This window comes from Lontra canadensis, unplaced genomic scaffold, assembly GCF_010015895.1.
Source record: "Lontra canadensis isolate GAN:19392208 unplaced genomic scaffold, GSC_riverotter_1.0 scaffold84, whole genome shotgun sequence".
Taxonomy (NCBI): Eukaryota; Metazoa; Chordata; class Mammalia; order Carnivora; family Mustelidae; genus Lontra; species Lontra canadensis.
The window spans coordinates 5,701,684-5,726,534 of record NW_022631078.1 but is presented as its reverse complement, the minus strand read 5'-3'; the positions used below and the strand labels follow the sequence as shown (position 1 = coordinate 5,726,534).

Genomic DNA, 24,851 nt, shown 5'->3' with positions numbered 1-24,851 from the left:
GTGGACAGAATGGCCGCCAAGGCCAGCTACGTCTGGAAGCCCTTTGCTTTCAGTGACGAAAGGGCTGAGATTCCGGCTGTGGGGGCGCATGGGCTCGTGGGGCAGTGGGGGCCCCTCTGGCACTGGCCTGCCTGGTGGCCACGCCAGTATGCCCGTGGCCCCCACGTGGTGATGGGGTAGCACGCGACAGGCCACAGGCTGAGCCTTCCCAGCCTCCTGAGCACACCTGCCGGCCAGGTGGTCTCAGCCTGTTTTACAAAGGAGCCCAGAGGTATGAGGTCTGCCTCCGGGGTCCCTGGGACTCTTCTGGCCCTGCTGCGGCTTCCCCCCCAGCCCTGGAACACATCTAAGGGGAAGAAACAGACCTCAGCAGGTCAAGAAATACTTGCTTTCAGGCTTTTTATGTGGCCTTCAAAGTACTTTGCAAACAGTGCCTCCCAGTCACTTGGACGAGGAGGCCCAGGGACAGACGGGGCAGGTCCAGGCCCGCTGCAGCACCAACTGGGTCCCCTTCTCCCTCCTAAGCTGTGCCCCTGCCACCCCAGACACCAGGAGCTCCCAGCGTGGGGGCGGGGGCCTGGTCTAGGTCCCGTCATCCTCCAGCACCTCCACGTGCCGGTACGACCTCCAGGCCCGCAGGTTGCAGCCCTTCAGGACGGCCCCCAGCTGCTTCCCGGGCCCCACCTCGAAAGTCTGGGGGAACTCCGTGCCCCTCTTCCTCTCGTAAATGGCATGCATCGTCTGCTCCCACTTCACCGGGGAGACCACCTGCCGCACCAGCAGCTTCTGGATGTGTCTGGGGTGCATGTATCTGTTCCCGTCGACGTTTGAGTGGACGGACACCAGCGGCTTCCTGACACCGATCGACTTTAGAACTTGTTCGAGGGGCTCCAAGGCCGGCTCCATGAGGCGGGTATGGAAGCCTCCGCTAACGGGCAGCATCTTGGCGCGCCTGAAGTGATACTTGGAGGAATTCTCCCGCAGGAACTGCAGCGCCTAGAAGGCAAAGAAAGGAAGTTTTAGCCAAGGACATCTTAGGAAACGCCCGGCGAGGCGGCCTCCACTGGCCCCGGTCCTGGGACAGATGATGCTATGGGCACATCGGCACGCTTCACCCCGCAGACAGCTGCGAGGTCGGGCTCCCTTCCCCTCTTTGTTCCAGTACACACCAGTCGTGTACACGGCGGTCCAGAAGTCCTCCTCTGGGGCCGTGACCGTTCACACAGCCCACCCGGGCAGGCGGCCCCGGTGGGGCTGAAAGGCCGAGGCTGGGGAGCATGGCCACCCCAGCACCCCACTCCCACTCAGCCTCTCGCCGTCTGTCATCCACAAAACGAGCACAATCTCGGCGGCTTCACGGGGTTGCTGGGAAGCGATGGGACGGGAGGTGTGAAGGAGTCTGACAACGTGAGAACACACGGTCTAGTGGGAGTTTTCAGTTACAAGCCCGCCACCCCTCACGGTTTCGAACAAGCCCGTTTTCTTACTACGCCGTAACCCTCGAGATGAAAATTCTGGAGACTCCAAGCCTCGCGTCTTTCGATCAGAAGCCCATCATCTGAGCTTACTCTAGAGAAGAAAGGAGCTCTGTCTCCTGGAAGCCAAAAGCCTTGCCGTGACGGGCGTCTCAGCTCAGACGGGGCCTCCCAGGCTAAGAGGCCCAAACTTGGCCCTGTTTGCAAACAACATAATTCACAAATATTTAAAAAATATTAGATATTCTTAAGAGACCCTAGGCCTCCACGACACGGCCTGGGGCCTGCCACCCAGATGGCCCCTCCCGCCGAAGGGCTTCCTGTGGCTGATCTGTCTGTCGCCGTCTCTCTGGCCCTGTCTCTGGCCTGTCACCATCCGCAGCGGCGCGGGGGCTGGGCCCCCTGTTCCCGGGAACACCGAAGGTGAGTCAAGGTCCCAGCGGCTACCTGACCTGGGGTGATTGTGCCTTGCCTCTCTGTGCCTCAGTTCCCTCATCTAGAAAAGGGGGAGCACCCTAGTTATCTCACAGGTTATCAAGGTAAACTCTGGCTGCATGACGGTTAGCAATTGTCTTGTATGCCGAGCCCATCCAGGTCCACTGGGAAAAACCATGTGACGGGATGGCTGCGTGTGCCCTGAGGGCTGCGTGTGCCCCCCGAGGGCAGGAAGGGTTCGGATGTCCGGCTGGATGGCACTCGCTCACCCGTCTCTGTGGGCCCCGCCCTGCAGGAGGCCAACGCATCATTTCAGCATCTCCAAGTGCTTTCCACATTTAAGGCCTCTGGACTCATCCTGCCCACATCCTAGGCGGGGCCCACAGGAGTCAAGGCCAAGGCCACAGCCTCAGGGCCCTGGAGGCAGAGGCCAAGGGTTTTTTGTCCCATCACCCGTGGTTGCAAAGGGACCCTCCTGCTTAGGGAAGCCCTGGCCTCAACCTGAGCTTTTTGCTTTGGCACGGAAAGGCTGAGAATCCGAGGGGTCGTTCACCTGCACGCCCAGCTGTCCGGGGGCTGCGCGAGGAGATGCCAGCCCTGGTTCGGGGCCCCTCCCCATCCACTTCTGGGGTTTCCAAGGCCATTAATGGGAACGAGCAATGAGCTCCACAAGCAGCGTGGGGCCACTGTCACCCATCTTCCCGTCCTCTCAGGACTGTCACAAGAGAGACTCGCTGGTTCCGAGGAGATTCACACAGACGCTGGGCAGACGGGCAAGGCCTCATGGGATGGGAGACGGAGTGCAGTCGAGTGGACAAGGAAGAATGAGACAGACTGGAGCTCTGTTCTGCCACCACCATCTCTAAGCACTAGCCTCTCGCTCTGCCTCAGCTTCCTCGTGTGTAACACATGCATGGGACTCCCTCCCGGGGAGCAAGGCCTATAGGACTTGAGTGGTGTAGACATGGGCCTTGCAGCTGTAGCCCCTTGTGCAGGATCCAGCATGGACTCACTCAGCATCCCGGGGCCAGGCCCCAGCTGCCCTTTGACATCGGCTGGTCGCGGCCTCCCTGCTGGGGACACCCCCTTCCCACAAACACACCCTCCACACACCATTCCCGGTGTCACCTCCTGAGGCCTCCTGGCAGCCAGCCTGACCCCCACTGTGCCCCAAACACACAGTCACCTGTTCCTGGCTTATTGGTCCATGTCCCCTCAGTGCTTGTTACAGAGGAGCTGCTTGAGAAATGTCTAGGGAAGCGTGAATGGAAGGAAGGACAGAGGGAAAGAAAAAGAACTTGAACTTGGATAAAAGCAGACCCCTAAGACAAGGCACAGTGGGGTGGAGTAACCTAGCAGGAACGGCTCCTCCTTTTGCTAAGGGAGCAACCAAAGGTTGTGAGAATCCCAGAATTTACTATGGGAAGGCCCTGGGGATCATCTGGTCCAACCCCTTTACCTTCTAGGAGGGCGGGCTGATTTGCTCAAGGGCCTGGCCTATGCATGGTGCAGTGGGGATGGCATCCCAGCCTCTTGCCTCCCTCTGCAGGGCTCGCCCCACCCCTTGCCCTCAAATACTTCCCACAGACCACAGCTTGGCAGAGCACCCATCACACCACCATGGGCTTCCTAGTGTGGGTGGGACAGTTCCAACATTCTCTGCGGACTGGGGTTTAGGAAGGCTGTTCCCATCAGCACCAACCTCCAGGTGTCCTGAGATCACCCTGCAATCAGGATAGAGGTAGTTGGCCACCTCGCACACGGGGTTCTCTATGCCCAAAGTCTTGCAGTGCTCCTGGGCTTCCAAACACGCAACGGTGAACTTGGACTGAGGCTGGCCGAGGACAGACAACATCCCACTGGGGACAGCTTCCGAAGCTTCCTGCATGGCCTCAGCTCGGACTTTCACTGCATACAAACCTATCCAGAAAGAAGTAGATTTGGAGAAAATCAGGGCATGTGAGGAAGGTGGGGGAAGCCCAGAGCTGTGAGACAAAGTGCGAGTCCACACAGTGTGCTGGAGAAGCGGATGCTGGTAGTTATCAGCAGTCCCCAGGGCCACGGTTCTTCCTACCTCTATCTACTTTGCCGAGACGGCACCACCATCCCGAGAGGCGGGTGCCGTCCTTGGCACTATACACATGAACACACGGAGCTCGCAGCCTTAAAGCTGGCTTGCTGTAGGATGGGGGTCCTTAGCCAGGTGTGATTTTGCCTCAAGGCAAGGTCTGAGGGCACTTTGATTGTCACAACAGCCGAGTGTGTGTGTGCATGGAGGGGGGGGCAGGTATGTTTGCTACGGACATCTGGGGGAGTCAGGGATGCCGCCCCACATCCTACAACGTAGGGCCCCACCACCAAGTTAGTATCTGGTCCAAAACGTCGACATGCTGTTGGTGAGAAAGCCTGGTGCGGGGAGCGGGGTGCACAGGAGCCGACTCTGAGCCACATACAGTGTTTTGGACAAGTCATGACCTTTTCGGTCAAATTTTCAGTGAGCAGAATGAGGATGATACTATCTAATCCGCCTGGATTGTTGCAAAAACTGGGAATGAAAGTTTCAATACCACAGGAGTCCCCTACATCAGGCCTTACTGCCCCCACTTGGAGCTGGAGAAGCTGCGGCTGCCAAGGGCAACTGAAGAGCAACGCAGAGCCCTGGCGCGTGCGGCTCAAGTGCAAGGTGAGAGGTCTGTGCCCGGGGCAGGCAGCTCCAACGATTGTGATGTAAGAAGGCCTGTGACGGCTGGACATCTGTCCTCCCGGTCCTGGGTCCGCTCCCTGGGGGAGGGGATGACGGGGCCAAGGAGAGGTTAAGGGACTAGTCCAGAGTTTCCTGGGACCACAGAGAGGCTCTGAGGGCACGGCCTGCTCCCCTCCTAATACATCTGCCTTCCCTTGGCACCTACATACATTTGTACTGGACTCTTGGCCCCTTACACAGGGAGCAAACGGCGGAGCAAATACAATGACAGCCTGAGGTAGGAAGTAGCCGAGAACCCACAGGAAAGTGGAGAGGGCACGGGGAAGTCCTCCCGTGCAGGCATTAACAACTGCAAAATGTCAAGTGAGAAAACACAGGACATACACGGGCTCTAGCTCTGCATTTATGTGCGCAGAAAACTATGTGTGTATAAAACAGTTTTATTCGGAGATATGCATATGCAGCATTTTTTAGCATTTCCTTAACGGTGCTATAATGCTGTTATTTTAAAAACACCAAAGTAAAAAAAGATAAAACACTGAAGTAAAATAAATACATAAAATACAATGTTTCAAATATGTAGTTCACTGGTAAACCACCAGCTTGCTCTAGTTTCAAAGCTTTCTCTCCCTCCATAAAACACCCCTTATCACTCCCATCTCTCCTCTCCTCTGCCCTCCACCCCTGGAACCTCTAGCTGCTATCTCTGGATTTGCACATTCTGGACATTTCACACAAAAGGGGCCTCCTCTCTCACCGAGCAGGCTTTGAAGGCTCATGTAGGTGGTGGATGGGGTAGTATCAGCCCTTTATCCCTGTTACGGCTAAAGGACACTCATTGCACGGACCGAGCACGATTTGTTCTGATGAGGGGCATCTGGGCTGTGTCCATCTTGGAGCTATTTTGAATACTGTTGGGAATGTTTATGCAGAGGTTTTTCTGTGTGGACGTACGTTTTTATTTCTTAGGCATATTCCTGCAGAACCACTGGGCCGTACAGTAGTTCTGTGTGCAACGGCTTGAACCGTCAAACTGGTTTCCACAGTGGCTGCACCATTTTACACTCTCTCTAGCCACGTCTGCAGGTCCTATGTTTTCTTTCCTTTGTAAGCTTTTTATTTATTTATTTGGGGTGGGGGAGAACACAAAGGGAGAGTGAAAGAGAGAAGCAGGCTCTCTGCTGAGGAAGGAGCCTGATGCGGGACTCGATCCCAGGACCCTGGGATCATGACCTGAGCTGAAGGCAGAGGCTTAACCGACGGAGCCACCCAGGTGTCCCTGAGGGTCCGATTTGTTCACATTCTTGCCAACACTTATTATTATTCTTGTTATATATTTTTTAATTGAAGCCACCCTAGTGGGTATAAGGTGTGGTTTTGATCTGCACGTCCCTAATGATTAGTAATGCTGAATATCTCTAGCTCTTCGCATGCCTGTTGGCCGTTTCTGTATATCTTCTTTGGAGAAAGGTCTGTTCACATCCTTTGCTCGTATTTAACCATAAGCAAAACAGTTTAACTGGTTTCACTATGAGCAAAAATCTTAAGTGAAACTAGTATGTTCATGATCAAACGTTCATTTCCTTTTTCACTCCATGACTATCTGCTGGCCATCTGTCACGTGACAGGCACTGGTGCTGTGGGAGTGGACTGAGAGCACCCAGGACAGGGTGGGGGACAGTCAAGCAAGCAGAGTTCAGGAGATTACAAAAAGAAAATCCCCGAGGAACCCTTCAGGCTTAAAAGGGATTCAAGGTGAAGTCTGGTCCTTCCAACATCATTTTCACCCATGTGCTCCCTTCTCCACCACCTGAGTGGCTCCAGAATTATTTTTGGCAGTGTCCTTAGTCCCCAGTGAACCCAGCAAGAAAACACCCCGGCACCAAACCAAACCCCTTCCTGTGTACCTTCAGAAAATTCCATGGCTCCAGCAAACACTAGGGCTGCAAATTCTCCCACACTGAATCCAGCAGCAGCAACACAGTTCTCAATCACCTGTAGTGACAGATGCAGGACATGAGGCCAAGGTCTAGGGGTGGGGGAGGGGGTTCGGTCTGGGGCTCTGCACTGCAAGCCGGCAGGGTGTTCAGAGGCTCAAGGAGCCAGGAGTAGGGAGCCACCAGCCTGGTGCTTTGGCTAGGAAAGGACACAAACAGAAGTGGCCTTGACAAGCCCTGAACCAGCGCTTTTACTGATGAGGAACTTTGCTGGCGAGTTAAAGCCCGCTGCCTGATTCTGGTGGAGCCCTGTCTCCAACCCAGGGCTCTGGATCCTTCTGTCTCTGCCCTGGAGATGCCTCTCAGGCCGAGGGAGCCGGAGGGAGGTACGCAGAGGAGTGACTCAGTCTCTTGAATTTGATTCTTAGCTTGGCAAAGTTCCCTAACTTCGAGCCTCGGCTGTCCATCTGCGGGATGGGGAAAGGGCAGGACCTACCTCACAGGGCTCCTGGTTTGACACCAAAATAATGTCTCTCAAGCGCTTAAGCACAGACCTGGCCGAGGGTAAGGGCTCCGTGAATGCCACGACCACCACTTCACTAATTCTATTACGTGTCCGAGTCTCCTTGCCTCACCCACAAAGTAACTGCGTTTCCCCAACGCGGTTGTGAGAATGGAGTGCAGGGTTCACAGCAGAAGCTTCACGTTTACTGTTCTGATATTATCAAATGATTTAACAGCCACCAATTCGCACCTTCAAGTGCAGTGACATAGTCACACCATCCTCTTAATGGGCCCTCATTCAAGGTTGGAGTTCATCCTTCTAAAATCATTTAGTAACAAATGACTGAGGATCATTTAAAATCGTTCAGGGGCGGGGCGCCTGGGTGGCTCCGTGGGTGAAAGCCTCTGCCTTTGGCTCAGGTCATGATCTCAGGGTCCTGGGATCCAGCCCCGAAGCCGAAGCCGGCTCTCTGCTCAGTGGGGAGCCTGCTTCCCCCTCTCTGCCTGCCTCTCTGCCTACGTGTGATCTCTGTCGGTCAAATAAATAAAATCGAACGGCATAAGGAGGGCACTGATGGAACAAGCACAGGGTGTTTTATTTGCACCTGCGGAATCACTAACTCTACCTCGGAAACTGATAAAACGTTACATGTTAATTAACTGGATTCAAATTAAAAAAAAGTAAAAAGAAACACACACACAAATAAAAATTTAAAAATCGCAGCCCAGGCTCTGTAGCTGGGACATGCGACTCTTGATCTGGGGTCGTGAGTTTGGGCCCCAGGGTGGGTGTAGAGAATAGTAGTAGTAATAATAATAATAATAATAACTTTAAAAAAATAAGCAGAATAAATCGCAGTCCAGCCCAGACTCCTCAGCCGCTTCCCCCGCAGTTTTCCGCTCTGCAACAGCGCACTGAACACGCCCAGTCGTTCACTCCGTGTTTTATTCACCAACCCCCTCCCCTAACGCGCGGGCCGCCCCAGCGCCGCGCCCCCCGCTCCCACCTCGGCGGGAACTCGACAAGCTTCCGCTCGCTGCGTCCCACGCGGGAGCGCGCGCCTGGCAGGCCGGAGCCCGGGCACAGCGCGTCCTCCCCCGCGGGCGGCGGGGCGGCGGGCCTCACCGCGGGCTGCAGGTGATGCAGCTTCTCCACGGCGGCCAGCGACGCCACGAAGACGGCGGGCTGGCAGTGCGCCGTGCGGTCCAGGGCCTCCTGCGGCCCGTGCAGGCTCAGCTCCAGCAGGTCGTAGCCCAGCACGCTGCGGGCGGCGGCGTAGAGCTCGCGGACGCGCGGGTAGCGGAGCAGCCCCCGGCCCATGCCCACCACCTGGCTGCCCTGGCCGGGGAAGAGCAGCACCGAGCACTGGCCCGGCGGCCGCCGCGCCGCTGCCTCCCGCGGCTCTTCCTCCGCGGCCGTGGCGTCTCGCAGCAGCTCCGCCACGTCCACGGCGCGCGGCGGGGGCAGCGGAAAGTCCGCGGCGCCGCGGCGGCAACCCGCGCCCCAGCCCCGGGACCACGCGGCCCGCGCCACCCGCAGGATCATGGTGAGGCCGGGGCCCTCCGCGCGTTACCGGGGCGACGGAGGCCGGGGGGCGGTGGCGCGGCGCGGTCCCTGACGCATTTCCCGCCGGGCGGGCCGCGGCACCCGGGAGCGGGAAGAAAGGTTCCGCGCGGACGAGTTCCGGCCCCAGGCGCGTAGGGAAACCCGCGCAGGAGCGAGGAAAGCGCGCGCCGCTCCGCCGTCCTCCCGCAGATCCTGAACGAACAGCGAACTCAGTGTCTCGCTCTTTCCACCTCGCCTGTGAGCGGGTTTGAGACGGTTCCGCGTTGCTTCTCCGTCTGGTTTCTCAGCGGCGCCGTGCAGTCCGCAAGCGAGCAGCTCTGCCCCCGTCTCCCCTGCAAACCGCACGGGCCCGCGGAAGCCGCCGGTTCGTATCCGCCCCCCGGACAACGCCCGGGATATTTCTCAGACATCAGCTTCTTTGATGCCTCACAGCAGCGCGATGGCGGCTGCCGCTATCCTCCATCCCTGGTCGAAGGCTCCAAGACTTGAGGCGCAGGTGGTTAGAGACGGAAGCGGGATCCGAGACGGGTTCCGGGCTTCGGAGCAGTGCGGGGAGGCGGGGTCCGGGGGGCTAACTCCGACCTCACCCCCTCACCCCCAACCTGCTCCTCGCTCGTTCCCTGACAGCCTGGCTGCGGGCCGGGGAGACCAACAGACACCCCCACGACCCAACACACACTCATAACGAGAAAGATCTAGACGGAATTACACCAGCAAAGCGACTTCAGTGAGTTTGTTAAAGAATCGGATGCGCAAAGCCCTAACTCTCGGAACAGCCAATGCAGCCTTGCTTTTGACAAGGAAAAAATGGGGAAAAGCCCTATATTCGACGAGAGGAGATTCGTTAAACGGGTTACGGCAAACCTATACCACTCTGTGGTCATCAAAGACGCGGAGGAGATTCTCAGGTTAAGACATGAGCAGAGCTCACAATGCCTGCAGAAGCCCATAAATCCTTAGGAGGGGAACCTTCTAAAGACCTTAATCCACAAGGACTGGGAGAACAGGAAAGGAAAGAACCCTTGCAAGCTGAAAAGCCGGAAGACCAGTATTACCTGACTTAGCTGACTCCAGACTGACAAATTATTATTCTTTTTAAAAGATTTTATTTATTTATTTGACAGATCACAAGTAGGCAGAGAGGCAGGCAGAGAGAGAGGAAGGGAAGCAGGCTCCCTGCTAAGCAGAGAGCCCCATGTGGGGCTCGATCCCAGGACCCTGGGATCATGACCTGAGCTGAAGGCAGAGGCTTTAACTCACTGAGCCACCCAGGCCCCCTGGACAACCAAATTCTTCTGGACAGTGTGGAGAGCTGTCCATACAAGAGCCTTCTCAAAAGCTTGGGGACCGGCAGCTCTAGCCACTTGTAGAGCTAAGGGTGAAAGAAGGTTAAAATAAAGAGGACTATTTGAAGGTATCTTTGAAGAACAGATCTATAGACCCCTGTCTTTAGCCACTGAGTGGTGCCCCTCCCTCATTCTGGCAAACATCTGGGGTTTAGCTCTGGAAAGGGCTGGACGGGCCAGGGACAGTGGTGAATGTGGGTACTTCGCCAAAACAGGTGAATACTGAATGCAGGGTGTTCTCCCCCACTAAGCTCCCAGAAACCCAAAGCTAGACCCTTATCCTCCACACAAGTGACTGAGGGACCCTGGAGAATCTGACCAGTCCAAGAAGAAATCTGAAAGACACTGACAGTCCCGGAAGTACCCAGACAAATGGCCCCCCAAGTTCTAACTTACAGTGATGCTAAACCAACAAATGCCATCCATAGACTTATTTTCTTCCCTCCTAATCATGAGCAGCCAGCCAAGAATTCCCAAGCATCTGAGGAAAGCCTCTTACAAACAGAAAACAAAACAAAACAAAAAACCCACAATGCATAGGATTTAGATACTGAGAAGAAAATAATTTCTTTAAAGAAAACTATCACAGATAGTAGAGAGGTAAGAGAACTGGCTGTATCCATGAAAAATGAACAGAAAGTTATATTTAAAAAGAACATTTAGAAAGCAAATAAGAATCTCTTGGAAATTAAACACAGTAAAGTAGTGGGGTGCCTGGGTGGCTCAGTCGGTTAAGCGTCTGCCTTGGGCTTAGGTCGTGTTCCCAGCGTCTTGGAATTGAGCCTCACAGCAGGCTCCCTACTCAGCAGGGAGTCTGCTTCTCCCTCTCCCGTTGCCCCTCCCCCTGCTTGTGTGTGCGCGCGCGCGCTCTCTCTCTCTCAAATAAATAAATGAAATCTCAAAAAAATTTCTAAAGGAAAGCAAAGTCATGTTTAACTCACAAGTTAAATGAGAGGTGACCTGGGGGTAAACGGAGCAGAGAGAATGCCAGGAAGCCCATGGGCCATTTCACCTGTTCCTTAACCTGGGGGGTGGACACGCAAGTGTCTTTTTTTTCAGTATTATTTACATACATTTCTGCTTGTATGGAGCATTTCACAATTAAGAAAACCAAGGCAGCAAATGTTTGTTACTGTAGAAAGGGGCTTCTGATTTATTGTAAGGGGAAGAAAAATTATAAAATCATTTGTAGCATGAAGGCATTCTTGTAAAGATAGGTGTGATATGCTTAGAAAAAGTCATGCAGGGGCACCTGGGTGGCTCAGTCCTTAAGTGTCTGCCTTCAGCTCAGGTCATGATCCCAGGGTCCTGGGATTGAGCCCCGCCTTGGGCTCCTTGCTCAGCAGGGAGTCCGCTTCTCCCTCTCCTTCGGGCCCTCCCTCTCCCCATGCTCATGCTCTGTCGCTCTCTCTCTGTCAAATAAATAAATACAATCTTTAAAAAAAAAAAAGTCATGCAAACACTCACTGAAGTGTTGACAGTACTTTGCTCTAGGCGGTGGGAGAGGAAGTTGCTTTTTTTTTTTCCTCTGTGTTTTCCAATTCCTTTGCAATAAATTTGGGTTACTCATGTAATTAAGTAAACACATAAATAAAATACAAGGATATACTGTACTTGAATCACACTTGGAAACGGGAAGCTGAATGACCCACCGGTTAAGAGTGCAGATCCTGGGGGTGCCTGAATGGGAATCCTGACTCCAAGGCTGACCAGCTGTGTGACCCTGGGATGTTCCCTATCCTCTCTGAGCCTGTGAAGTGGGGTTAATCCTCCGGGGCTTGGGAGGGTGTTTCCATGCCTTGTTCCTAGATCAACCGAGTCTATAGGTAGGTTTTGCTTGTGTCGAATCCTCTAGGGTTTGGCCCAGACCTGGCCACCTGAGATGCTTAGTATATACGCTAAATGCCCAAGAGAGGCTCTGTGTTTAGTGCTATGGAGTTCAGAAGTCATTGCCCACTTAGAATGGGGGCGGCCCAGACTTGGGGTTCTGGAAGAGCTTTCTGGCAGGACACTGGAGAGCCATCCAACTCGGACATGTGGACTTGCCCAGGGTGGGGGTGGGGTCGGGGGTGACCTAGACAGGGGCACAAAGGTGGGAAAGGGTGGGGTGGTCAGCTTGACCCCAGGGCCAGGAGAAAAGGTTGGGACAGGACCCTAAGTAGTGGGAGCTTTGGAGGGTCCTCGGCAGAGGAGGGAAGTGGCAGGAACAAGAGGGGGGCTGGGGGCCAGCTGGGGGCTGCGGCTGCTGCTCAGAGGAGGGACAGTGGTTGCTCCCCAGGCTCGGGAGGGGTCCGTGGAGTTGGACAGGAGGGAGAAAGCTGTAAGGGGAAGTTTCCAAGACCAGTGGGGGGAGCATCTGCATGCAGACCTCCAGTGTGAACCCCTCTGACCCGTAGGTTGTGTGAGCTTCAGGAGGGCAGGGAGCCTGGAGTGTTTGTTCTCGGCCCCTTCCCTTTGGACCTGCCATGCAGCAGACACTTGGGGGCAGAAATTTCCTTGAGCCCCATGTGTAGTAGGGGTGAGGCTGGAGGAAGCTGCCTTGTCTCCTTCCCCCGGGTCTTCCGGGGGAGGTAAGGGTGTCATTTGGCCAAGCCACAGGCACCTCCTTACAGGAAAAGAGAGGGTTGGCAGCTTGCTGGGAGGTGTGGCCAGACCGAGTTCATCCAGTAGGGCGGGCGCAGTGCCTGGGGCCACAATACTTTCAGCGACCCAGGGAAATGTTTTAATTTCTTTTAAAATCAGGAGAAAGGGGCGCCTGGGTGGCTCAGGGCGTTAAAGCCTCTGCTGTTGGCTCAGGTCATGATCTCAGGGTCCTGGGATCGAGCCCCCGCATCTGGTGCTCTGCTCAGCAGGGAGCCTGCTTCCCTTCCTCTCTCTGCCTGCCTCTCTGCCTACCTGTGAACTCTGTCAACTAAATAAATAAAATCTAAAAAAATAAAATCGTAAGAAAAAGAAACAGTCCAGACTGGATTATGCTTGTCTTTATACCAAAGCAGTCGAAGCAGGAAAGGCTCACAATGGCCAACACGGCAGGGCTTAATTTTTCCGACTGCCGCCCAGGAGGTTAGCCGCTATGGCTGGGGACAAGAGTTCACATGGTCCCCCAAGGATCGGTTTGGGCCACTTTGGCTCCTGCAGGCTGAGGGGCCCTGCTTGACCAAGTTAGCCCAAGGCGGCCAGAACAGACCCCGGGCTGCCGTGATAAAGCAGCACCCACAGGCGAGCTGAGGGGTCCAAGGCCTGCTGCTGGAGGTGCCGTGCCCATCAGGGTGTGTCCCGGCCAGCTGGAGGCCATCTCTGGACCGTGACGGTTGCAGTCTCTCCTCACTGAGTGCCGAGCGTCTGCAGGGCGGCCGGCCCCATTACCTGTGGCATCCTCATTAGTCCCACGATGTTGTGCCCATTTTACAGATGAGCAGATGGAGGCAGAGAGAACCAGTCACAGAGTGTCTGAGCCGGGACTCAGAGCTCCGCCTGCCTCTGGCCCCGGGCACCAGTTAAAGTGACTGGGGTTTTCCTCTGGCGATGGGAGCCCAGGGCTACTGTGTGGGACGGCGTTCAGGGCTTTGCTATCAAGCACTGTAGTTCCCCTCTCTGAGGTCGGTCCCTGTTTTCCCATTTTACAAACGGGAAAGGTGAGTCTCAAGAAAAAGCGACCTGCCAGTGACACGGCCGGGACGGCGGCCACGGTAAGGACCAGGGCCACGGAGCCGCTCGGGGCCGGCCGGGGAGGTAGAGAGGAAGAAGGGAGCAGGCGCGGAGCGAGCTCTCCGGCCGCCGCGGCTTCCAGCCAGGCCGGGCGGGGCCGGGGCGGGGCGGGGCCTCGCGGCCGGGGCGGGGCAGGCCGGGGACCTGGGCCGCCACCTCGCGCCGCGCAGTGCCTTCCCGGAGCGCGTCCTCGTCGCGGGTGAGTGGGAACCCGACGCCGAAGGGGCGGCGGGCGGGGCGGCCCCGCGCAGGTGCGACCCCCGACAGCGCCCGCGCGCCGGCGCGGGGCCCGAGGGCAAACTGAGGCAGGAGGGGACAGGCTGGAGCTGCGGGGCGGGGACCCTAGTGGGCCGCAGGGGAGCAGCACCAAGGGACTCGGTGCCGGGGTGGCGGGCTGCGGGGACCCTCACCTCCGCGGTCGGGGCTCCTGTGCCGCGGGATTCCCGGGGCGAGCGGGAGTTCGGAGGAGGGGAACTGGAGCAATCCGGCTCGGCTCCGCCCCGCCTCCGGCCCCCGCGCCCCGCCCCTCCGCTCGGGTCTGGCGGGAAGCGGAGCCACCGGGAGGGACCCGACAGTCCCGATTCCCGCCCATTCCGCCGTTGAGCAAGCCGGCTGGCGGTGGAGGGGGAGGGCGGGAGTGGCCGAACGGGGTACCGAGAAGGTCACGAAATGCCCTGGCTCCGGGTCCACTTGAGACTTTCCGTTTCTAGGCGGGGAAACCCAGAACACCTGGGCAGGGTATTTGCGCACAGCCAGTTAAGACCCCCGAGTGTCCTAGAACCGGGTCCCGAGCTTCCCAGTTCAGTGCTCGGGTGCGCCGTCGCCTGGACAGGGGTCTGGTGTGGGCAGAAGGAGGCCTGGGACCTGCCTGCCCGTTGCCGTCCTGCAGCGGTAGCGCGCGGGGGCTTCCGGCCGTGAACACCGTGCAGAGTTCTGGGGACCCGCCTGCTGGCCGGGCCGGCCGGGGAGCCTGTCTGGCTGGCGGGCTGGTGCGTCGCGGACTCGTACCAGCCATGTGCTCTACAGCCGAGGGCGGGGGCCGGGGGCGGTGCTGGGCTGGGGCCTCCCCTAGGGACCGTCGACTGCGGCTGATCCAAAGGGTGCCAGGGTGCCTGGCATGCAGCAGGCCGTGGACCAAAAGACTTGTCTGGCAGAGTGTGGGCCTCGAGCCTCCAGTTCCTCCGTGGGGTGAAGTGGGGAGCCCTGCGGGGCATCGCGTTGGACGCCTGCTTCATGGAGAAACGGTGTTTGTCCACTGCCTTGAAAGGACCCCAGGAGCAAGGGGAAGGGGGGCGGGAGGATTGTTTCCAGATGGCTGCGCAGCACACCCAGAGGGAGGCTCAGAGGGGATCCTTGGAGCTGAGGGAAACTGAGGCTCAGCCAGGAGCCCCTGTCCAGGGTGACACAGTGACAAGAGTGGGGCCAGGGTTTGAACCACTAGGGTTCCAGCCTCCACGCGCTGTGTGCTGCTGTGTCAGGGACTGAATCAGCCAGAAACCCTTGACGGTGGGTTGCTCAGGGGTGGGGTGAGGGGTTGGGGCTCCAAGGGAGGGAGCCTCCTTTTTCCTATATACACTTTTGCATCATTATTTTGTTTCGGAATCTGTTTCTTTTATTTGTACTTTCATTTACTTATTTCTGATTGGGCAGCCATGCCTGAATATGCTCTTTGTGTTTAGAAAAGTAGTCGTTCTCCGTGGAGCAAATTCCCCCTTGTCCCTCCCAGCCCCACCCCATCCCAGACCTCCTGGTTACCAGCTGGCAGTGGACCCTTCCCGACCTGCTGGCTGGTGTACTGGGTACTTGCATAATGAAAAAGATTCACAGAGGTTCTAACGCAGACAATTAGCTGTGAGTCATTTTAGAAAAGAAAGGAGCCTCGGGGCGCCTGGGTGGCTCAGTGGGTTAAAGCCTCTGCCTTCGGCTCACGTCATGATCCCAGGGTCCTAGGATCGAGCCCCGAATCGGGCTGTCTACTTGGTGGGGAACCTGCTTCCCCCTCTCTCTCTGCCTGCCTCTCTGCCTACTTGTGATCTCTGTCTGTCAAATAAATAAATAAATATAACAACAAAAGGAGCCTTAGCACCAGTTCGGGGGCAGCGCGTGGCTTGAGTGAGAGATAAGGCCTAGGAGGGCCGGGTACAGCATGGGAGGAGGAGAGAATCAGAGAAACAAACTGTGTGTGTGTGGGGGGGAATTTTCTGCCACCTTCTGTAGGGGAGGCCTTGGGGAACAGGAGGGGCCCCCAGGGACTCACTAGCTGAGCCCCCACTTCACAGATGGGGACAGAGAGGCCTGGGAGGTGAGACCGTAGGGCCAGAAGTGGGTCTGGAGTCTCTTGGCGGGGAGCAGGAGTGAAGCTGCTTGAGGATAGAAGATCCTGAGCCCCCCCGCCTTGGGAGGACGGAGAGGATTCAGTTCCTGTCACTGCTGCCCTTGGCTGAGAAGGGGTCTAATGCCCTATGGGGCCTGGGACACTGGTGCTGGGGCTGGAGGGAGTGAGCTTCTTGGCCCTGAGAATCTTGTGACACTGGGCAGAGGGCAGGACCGCTGAGGTAGGGTGGGAGGCCCCTTGGCCCTCTGGGGAGGCCGAGTGCCATGTTGTGATGAGAAGGAGGCTGAGAGAAGGAGGTGACACGGGCATCAGGTTAAGTGGCCTTGTGGCCCAGAGCTGAGGCCAGCAGACTCCCCGCTCAGGGGTGGGAGAGCACTGGGCCTGAGAGTCACACAGACCTGGAAAATTCTGGGACTCCCTGTGCCTCAGTGTCCTCATCTGGACGGTGGGACTAGTAGTGCCCCCCGTGGAGGCCAGGAGGGTGTGGCTCGGGGCCCCCAAGAGAGAAGCAGCTGGTGGCCACCCCTGCAGCCGCCGTGAGGAGTGAGTGAAGTCTGAACATCAGGGTGAGCCAGCACGATCACCACTCTTTTCCCAGAGGCCTAGAACCTTCTCTTGATCCCAGGTTCTGAGCCCTCTGCTCTGGCCCTTCTCGGCCTCTGTTTTGGAAGTGCTCCTCGGTGAGTGGCCCCAGGCCCGGGGGTGGAGCCTTGTGTGAAGCCTTCTGCCCCACTGACTGTCCAGCGCCTGCCTGGCTGATGTCTTCCAGCCTTGGGTCTGTGCCACGGAGCCACTTCTTCTCCCAGAGGAAATGGGGCGAGTGGCCCCAACACGGACAGCCACAGCCCCTCACATGTCTGATCCTTGCTTGAGCCTCCCGATGACCCCACGAAGCAGGCAGGACAGGTTGTACCCACCTGATGTGAGGGAAACTAAGGCCCAGAGGGGAGATTTGGCCTGGGATTGCAAAACAAATTGGAGGCAAGCCAACATCTGGGTTCACAGTCACCGCTGATGTTGATGGAAGTCAAGGGTGTGTGGGTGGCTTTGCCCTTTTACCGAGTCCTTTCCCAGTCACAGGTGCTCCCTACTTTCCCCAGCCCTCTCTGGGACCCCATCCCAGAGCAGATCTCTCTCAGGTCTGCCTGGGCTAGCCCAGCCCAGTCCAGTCCAGCTGAGCGTGACTCAGCCTGGTGGGTCCCGAAGTCGGGTGATTCAGGAGCTGGGCAGTCCCCCAGAGGCCACAGGAAGCTCCCTGTCTGGGCTTTCTCTGGGTGAGGCATCTGGCCTTTCTGTATTTGACCTGTGAGCTGGGCAGACTCTCTGATCCCCGAGGCCCGTGAAACATGAAACACAGCCAGGGTCTAGAAGGGGCAGCTGGAATGGGGGCAGGAACACGGGGCTCAGACCCTGCTCTGTCACCGAGACCTTAGGAAAGCCACCACCCTCTAGCAGGCTGTGGTTTGTTCTGTACAGCAGTGGGCTCGGTTGACGGGCTCTAGGGCCCACTTGGCGGGCACCGCGGGCAAGTCCTGTGTGGCATTTCCTGGGCACGGGCTGGGACAGGAATGCTCCTGCCCACGGAACCTTGTGGAGAAATATGGGCCAGTGCTGCAGTGTGGGGAAGCTCGGAAATGTGCTTGGTGGCAGAGGCCAGACCCCAAAGGCCACATACTGTTTGATTCCATTTACATGAAATGTCCAGAAAAGGTAAATTGGCAGAGACCGAGGGCAGATTGCTGGTAACCGGGGGCTGGGGGAGGGAGGGCCATGGCGTGACTGCAATGGGTGCGGGCGTTTATTTGGGTGATGGAAATGGTTTGGAACTTGGCATGGACGGTGATGGCGAGACGTCGGAAGTGCGCCAAATGTCCCCGAATCGTGCGCTCTAAATGCTTAATTTCATGTTCCGCAGATTTTACCTCGATTAAAAAGAAGAAAATCCCGGGACAGGAGCCACTGACAGTCTCAGAGCAGGCGTGATGTGGTGGGAGTGGGAGGCTCAGAGGGCCCTGGGGACAGGGGGAGCAGGGGCTGGGGCTGGGGTCCGGGCAGAAGTCAGGGACAGTGCAAACTGTTATCCAAACCAGGACACTTCTTTTTTTGTTTTACTTGGAACCAATTTTAGACTTACAGAGAAGGTACGAAAGTAGTAGAGAGAGTTCCCCCCCCCAGCCCCCCCCCAGCTGGGAAGTCACTGTGGCGTGGCCCTGGTCACCACAGCCCCCTGGAGCTTTGCCAGGTGGGGTTTTGCCTTTTCGGCGAGAACACCACAGTGCGTCTCTCTGCCTCTGCAGACCTTATCAGGGGTTCGGGCTGCCCGTGTGTCTTGCCCTGGCGGCATTCACCTTGAGCGCCTGTAGGAGGGACGCCTCAGAGCGTGAAGGGGGCATCAGTTTGAAACAAAGTGGGTATAAAGTGGGACCGTCCCGTGGTGTGGGAGAAGGGACAAAGGGTGACACTGAGGAGACTCGAGGTCTGGCCCACTTTGGTGCCTGACCCTTCAGCCCCTCCTCTCAGCCTGTGGGCCTCAGTTTCCCTGTCTGCATGCGAGGGTCAGGACGGCGTGAAGGCCCCCCACCTGCCCAGCCTTGTCACGTTCCAGGGGAGGCCTAGGGCTTTGACCACAGCTCCTGTGGTGGCCCAAACACTGTGACTTCGCTGTGGACCTGACATATTTGTTAGGCGGGCTGGGCAGGGCTGGGTCCCCGTGGCTGCTGAGGAGGACTGAGCCCGCGCCATGTGACCCGGTGGTGAGACCACCGGGGTGGCCGGGTCCCAGGGATGTGTCTGGAGACCCACCCCCATCTGGCAGGGGCACAGGGCCAGCGTCCTCCCGATGGTGCTGAAACAGACCCTCCCACTCACCCAGGGACAGTCCTGTGCGCCCCGGAAGCCGGAGGTCAGGGCAGGAGGGCAGGGGAGGGAGGAGCACAGGACATCGACTGCTGGGCGCCTGCATCACATGCCCGGTCATCCTCACAGCGCACCTGGGTCTCGACCTTGGGGGATGGAGGGACTGTCCCAATGCTACAGGTGTGAAGACCGAGGCTGGAGGAGGGAGGAATCAGTCACTAGAGGGCAGAGCTGGAATCTGCATCTCCCATGGTTCTGTTTAAAATGATGCTCGTTGGGGCGCCCAGGTGGCTCAGTCGGTGAAGCGTCTGCCTCTGGCTCAGGTCATGATCCCTGGGTCCTGGGATCGAGCCCCACGTGGGGCTCCCAGCTCAGCGGAGAGTCTGCTTCTCCCTCTGACCCTCCCCACCCCCTTGTGCTCTGTCACTCTCTATCTCAAATAAATAAATTTTTTTTTTTTAAAGATTTTATTTATTTATTTGACAGAAAGAGATCACAAGTAGGCAGAGAGGCAGGCAGAGAGAGAGGAGGAAGCAGGCTCCCTGCTGAGCAGAGAGCCGGATGCGGGGCTTGATCCCAGGACTCAGGGATCATGACCTGAGCCACAGGCAGAGTCTTTAACCCACCGAGCCACCCAGGCACCCCATCAAATAAATAAAATCTTTAAAAAAATAAAATGATGCTCATTATAGACCTTTTGGAAAACAATAAACAGAATTTTATCTGTTTATTCTATTTTTAGAAAACAGAAACAGAATTCCCACTGCCAAGGGCAGCTCTTAGAATCCCCAGCTGCCCACTTGCAGAGGGGCCCTGGGCCGATGCCTCCCCACTCCCGGCCTCGGGTCTGCACTGGCCGGTGGGATAAGAGGGACAGTTCCTGGCAAGGCAAGCAGCATTAGCTCTGTGATCATGAAGGCTGTGATTAGAACACCTTCGTGAATCTGTTAGTTTTTAAAATGCCTGTCTCTGTCATCTATTTTTTTTTTAATTGGGGTGATTCTGTAGTCAACTTTATATGCCTCTTTCTTTGCTTAACGCTATGTTAAGGACAATTTTTACATTATTAGAGTCTTCAAAAGCTGGATTTGGGGGGTTGAGCAGGCCTTCATCGTCCCTCCTTGTTGGGGATGAAGGTTGCTTCACATTTCATGGGGCTTTCCGGGGCCCCAGGCTGGCAGCTGCCCCCTGTACCCAGGGCAGCCTTCACCCTTTGCTCCGAAGGCCTAATGATTGCACAGCCTTTCCCCTGCATCTGCTCTCCCTTCCTGTGTCCCTGTGCGGGAGGTGCTCACGGTCCTGGCCAGGGCCATCTTTTCCTTGATCCGCGGGTACCCTTTCTGAGCTCTGCTCCTCACAGGGACTCTCCCGTTCCGTCTGCCCTGGGTCCCCAGCCCCCACCCTAGCAGGTTGAGCTGCGGGTTTGCTGAACTTGATCTGGATGGCTTCCTATCTCATGCAAACAAACACCTCCAGTTTCCCCAGTTAGGATCAGAGTGGCAGTGGGGGTCCAGCCTCCTCATTTTATGGTGGGGAACACGAGTCCCAGTTGGGGTGCTCACAGGCCAGGGGTCCCACAGCAGGTCCAGTCAGAGCTGGCCCGAGATGCCTGGTCAGGGTCCCCCCGCCCGCCATCACTCTGGACTCTCAACCCCGATGAGCAGTTCAGCCTGCTGGGGCCTCACCCTCTGCTGGGCGCCTAGTAGGTCCTCGAGCAGATCTTAGGGCCACTGGGGAAGGGGACATAGCTGATGAGCGCGATGGACAGACCTGATGACTGGGTCCCCAGCCCTCAGGGTGGCAGCACCCAGGCTGGACACAGGGCCCTTCCCTGCCTAGCCCCTTGCAAGCCTCTCAGGGTGGCCGAGGGGCCCTCGATAGTTTGAACTCTTGCAAACTCCTGTTCTTTCCCACCTGCCACCTCTGTGAACCTGGGTTGCTGGGTGGGAGCAGCTTTTTGACTGGGCAGAGCCTGGCCCCAGAGTGCTGTGTGACTCCAAGCAGGCTGCTTTCCCTCTCTGACACAGAGGGAAGGAAAGGTGATTTTAGGGTGGGCCTTTAGGGGGGGTGGTAAAATACCTGTGCGCCTGGGTAAACCCCCCCCAGGGCGGGGCCCAGGTAGACGGTGTTGCTATCCCACTCTACAGAGGGGGAAACTGAGGCCCAGAGAGTTGAAGGGACTTGCCTGAGGTCACAGGGAGGTAGTGGGGAGTCAGGATTTGAGCGAAGCTCTGTGATTCAAGTTATTGAATGAATGAATGAATGAATGATTGAATGAATGAATGAATGAATGGTGAGAGAGGGCATGAGAGGTACTAGAACGTAGCGCACAGGGTGTGGGCCGATGCGGGCTTCTCCGAGCTGGGCTATCTATTGGACTGGGGAGGAAGGGCTGGGAGGCTCTCTGGGTGGAGGGACATGAACTGGCCTTGAGTCAGAGGAGGGGTCACTTGACAGGAGACCCAAGGTCAAGGGTGGGGGTGAGAGAGAGAGTACAGGATGCTGGCAGCTGGGAGAGGAGCTGAGGTGGGGCCAGCTGTGGGGGCGGGTCCCCCAGAGGCTCCGGCCTCTCAGGGCGGCCTTTGGGTTTGGGGTGGGCGGGGCAGGAGATTTTGGGTGGAAATGTGCTCACTGGAGCCATGGCACGGGGCTGGCAGGATCTGCCCAGGTGAACCCAGCCCCTCCCTGCCCAGGGCTTGGGGAAGCCTCGCCCCAGTTCTGGAGCACCTCCCCCTCAGCCCACCCCTGTCTTCTCTTGCAGAACTTTCCAGAGCAGCAACCGCCACAGCAACAATGGCCCCGCCTTGGGTGCCCGCCATGGGCTTCACCCTGGTGCCCAGCCTGGGGGGCTTCCTGGGCTCGTACTACGTCCGCGGGGAGGGGCTCCGCTGGTATGCCAGCTTGCAGAAGCCCACGTGGCACCCGCCCCGCTGGGCGCTGGGCCCCATCTGGGGCACCCTCTACTCGGCCATGGGGTAGGTGGGCTGGGCCATCCTCTCCCTCTCGAGGCCCGGGGGCAGAGCTTCTCCTCCTTGTGCTCCTGGGGCAGCAGGCGTTTTCTGGGGCTGGAACTTTCTCCTCCAGGGCGTCCAGGGAGGGGCTGGCCGGATGGCTGGCACCCTGGCTGTTTTCGCAACTCCAGGGGGAGGCGGGCTCAGTGTGTCAAGTTCAGACCTGGGCAGCTTCCAGGACCAATAGTGGCAGCAACAGTAACAATTCTCTTAGCTACCGCTGTTGAGCTCAGTGCCAGGGTCTGGGTTAATTTTCAAGACCACCCACTTGACAAGGGGCCTCCTGCCGGAAACCCTGTGACTACACCCCTGGAGAGGAAGAGTAGGATGGGGGAGGGCACCCCCTGGTGGCTCTATTGGGAACTGCACCCAGCCTGTGAGGCCAGCTCCCTGCCCTCCTTCTGGAATGTTCCCTGCATCCTGGGTCTAATGCCAGCCCAGTACAGGGTGGGGCTGCAGATGCCAGGCACCTGGGGAGCAGGTAGCAGAAACCAGGCTGGATGCCATGGGCTTCTGATGGGAATAGTCTGTACAACCTGGGGGTCACGTGGGCACCAGCCTCAGCCAGTCCCGGGCCCTGCCCAGCCAGGCTCCCAGCTCTTCCTGTGTCCTGCTTTCTCCTCCCTGATCCCGGCCCAGGCACCCCTGGTTCTGCCTCTCCTTGTTCAGCCTCCAGGCCTCCCCACTCCTTCTTGGCTTTCCTCCGCCGGTGAGAGCCTGGTAAAGCCCAAATGTGACCCTCATCTCTCCTTAGTGGGACACTGCAGAGGCTCCCCGTGATACTGATAAGGTCAAATCTCTCCTGGAGTAAAGAGCTCGGACTCTGGCCCTGGCCACCTGGGTTCAAATCCTGCCTTTACCCACCGGTTGCCTGCCAAGAGATCTTAGTTACTTTGCCTCCCCGTGCCTCAGTTTCCCCACCTGTGACACAGGGGTGATAATACCGCCCACTTCACAGCATTATCATGAAAGTGAAATGAGTTAATACTTGGAAAGAGCCAGAGCAGTACCCACATGTGTACATGCTGGGGGCCACTCGTTCCTGTTAGCGGTGTAACTGCTTCCCCCTCGTGGTTCTAAGAACCCCCATGACCAGGTCCCCATCTGCCTCTTCAGCCTCGCCTCTCTGCTGCCCCCCAGACCTCAGCCTCCTGGCCCACAGGCCCTTAACCTGCCCCTAAGCGTTTGCAAATACTTGTTTTCCTCCCCTAGCAGACTCCTACTTGCCCACTAAGGGCCAGCTGAAATGTCCTATCCTCTGTGCGGGTGCCCTGTCTAGGTTAGGAGCCTCTTTCTCACTCCAGATCCTGATGATGATAATGGTAGATATTTACTGAGTGTCCCACATGCCAGGCACTGACCTAAGCCCCGCCAGGATGTTAACTCAAATCCTTGCAGCAGTCCTGGGAGCAAAAAAGGCTCAGAGAAGTCAAGCAACTTCCCTGAGGGCACACAGTGGTCAGTGGTAGAGCATGGCCGAGCCACCACTGTGCCGTCCCGTAGGTGAGCATGGCTCAGGGAGGCTTTTGGTCTCTTTCCTGCTGGTGCCCTGACTGGTGGCCTCTGTTTCAGGTATGGCTCCTACATGGTCTGGAAAGAGCTGGGGGGCTTCTCGGAGGAGGCTGTGGTTCCCCTGGGTCTCTATACCGGGCAGCTGGCCTTGAACTGGGCATGGCCTCCCATCTTCTTTGGCAGCCGACAAATGGGTTGGGTAAGTGTGGCCTTGGCCAGTCTCCTTGGTCCCTGGAGATGGCTTGCGGAGGAGTGACCCTTCCTTGGGGGACACAGGGCATCACATCCTAGATGGGGTGAGGGTCTGAAGATCAAGGGGAGGAGATGGCACATAGCATCTCGCAGGAGCTTTTATGGGACCAGCAGCCTCCTGTGGAGCCCCCAGCTGCTTTGCCTCCAGTGGAGGAAGCTTGCGGGGTTCTGACAGCACCAGACGCGCTCACTGGCTTGGTTGAAGGGCCATCGTATGGGAAAACATGACGCCTGGTGCCCTGTGTCCCTAAGATGGCATGGATCAGGCGGGGGTGATTGTCCTCATTTTACAGATGGGAAACTGAGGCAAAGAACGAGGGAGGGACTTGGCAGGGTCACTCGGGGGTGGGACGGAGTGCTCCCTGGAGTGCACCCCACGAGGGGCCAGCTGGGACACGCACCCAGTGAGCACAAGGAACTTCAGGCCTCCCTGTCCCCCGCCCCCGCCCATGTCTCTGCAGGCGCTGGTGGACCTCCTGCTGACGGGTGGGCTGGCAGGAGCCACGGCCGTGGCCTGGCACCGGGTGAGCCCGCCGGCCGCCCGCCTGCTCTACCCGTACCTGGCCTGGCTGGCCTTCGCGGCCGCGCTCAACTACTGCGTGTGGCGGGACAACCGAAGCTGGCGCGGGGGCCGGCGGCTCGGTGACTGAAAGCGCACCGTCCTCCGCGGACCCCAGCTGCTGCGATCAGACGCTGCCCGGGGTGGCGGCCCATGTGCTTCTGTGGCCGCCTGGCCTGTGGGTCTGTCTGGGTCTCAGCCCCGGGGGTCACCGCCGGCTGCAGAGGTGCCCCAGGCTGAGCCTCTATGCCAGGAACGGTGTCCTGAGCTTCCTGCTCCGCTCCAAGTGCGCTCTCGGAACACGGGAGGCTAGAAGCCAAATAAAGTTTGTAACCTCCTGGCAGTGGCCTTTTTACTTGGGGGGGGCCTCCTGGCTGTGGGGAGGGAGGGGTGCTTACCCCACTGCCGGACGTGGCCAGCGCTTCATCGGTGCTTCTTGGGTCCCTCCCAAGACCCTCTGAGAGGCAGGGTGGCCTTCCCCGGAGCAGAGCAGCCCGGGTTCGTCCCGGAGCCCACACCCAGGCTCTGCTGTGTAGACTGGTGCACAGCAGGCCCGGGGGTCGGTCCTGTCCACTCTCTAAGCCTCCAGGAAGCTGGGCGCAGGGCATGGGCCCGTAGTCTGCTGGGGCTACTGCCCCAGGGCCCTCGCT

The 24,851-nt window shown here is 57.8% G+C and overlaps 2 protein-coding genes across 3 annotated transcripts; one reads left to right on the top strand and one right to left on the bottom strand.

The window, feature by feature from the left end:
* Positions 1-552: 552 nt before the first annotated feature.
* Positions 553-8,641, bottom strand: MCAT (malonyl-CoA-acyl carrier protein transacylase). Of its 2 annotated transcripts, XM_032882829.1 has the most exons (4): positions 8,182-8,616; positions 6,522-6,609; positions 3,613-3,830; positions 553-996 (listed from the first exon to the last, which is right to left on the bottom strand). In XM_032882829.1, the coding sequence occupies exons 1-4, from the start codon at positions 8,599-8,601 to the stop codon at positions 583-585; spliced, it is 1,140 nt and encodes a 379-aa protein (XP_032738720.1). In that variant the 5' UTR covers positions 8,602-8,616; the 3' UTR covers positions 553-582. The 2 variants fall into 2 exon arrangements, with proteins under 2 accessions (XP_032738720.1, XP_032738721.1); XM_032882830.1 differs by lacking the exon at positions 3,613-3,830 and having other exon boundaries at positions 820-996; positions 8,182-8,641.
* A 5,152-nt stretch (positions 8,642-13,793) lies between these two features.
* Positions 13,794-24,541, top strand: TSPO (translocator protein). Its single transcript, XM_032882828.1, has 4 exons — positions 13,794-13,875; positions 21,629-21,842; positions 23,451-23,589; positions 24,104-24,541. The coding sequence occupies exons 2-4, from the start codon at positions 21,661-21,663 to the stop codon at positions 24,290-24,292; spliced, it is 510 nt and encodes a 169-aa protein (XP_032738719.1). The 5' UTR covers positions 13,794-13,875; positions 21,629-21,660; the 3' UTR covers positions 24,293-24,541.
* The last annotated feature ends 310 nt before the right edge of the window (positions 24,542-24,851 follow it).

Excerpts from the sequence above, each read along its gene's own strand:
- MCAT (XM_032882829.1), bottom strand. The coding sequence starts at position 8,601 with ATGATCCTGCGGGTGGCGCGGGCCGCGTGGTCCCGGGGCTGGGGCGCG. Across the intron at positions 3,831-6,521 it reads AGCCATGGAATTTTCTGAAG|GTTTGTATGCAGTGAAAGTC; the intron begins GTACACAGGAAG and ends CTTTCTGGATAG. Across the intron at positions 997-3,612 it reads TGATCTCAGGACACCTGGAG|GCGCTGCAGTTCCTGCGGGA; the intron begins GTTGGTGCTGAT and ends TTTGCCTTCTAG.
- TSPO (XM_032882828.1), top strand. The coding sequence starts at position 21,661 with ATGGCCCCGCCTTGGGTGCCCGCCATGGGCTTCACCCTGGTGCCCAGC. Across the intron at positions 21,843-23,450 it reads ACCCTCTACTCGGCCATGGG|GTATGGCTCCTACATGGTCT; the intron begins GTAGGTGGGCTG and ends CCTCTGTTTCAG. Across the intron at positions 23,590-24,103 it reads GCAGCCGACAAATGGGTTGG|GCGCTGGTGGACCTCCTGCT; the intron begins GTAAGTGTGGCC and ends ATGTCTCTGCAG.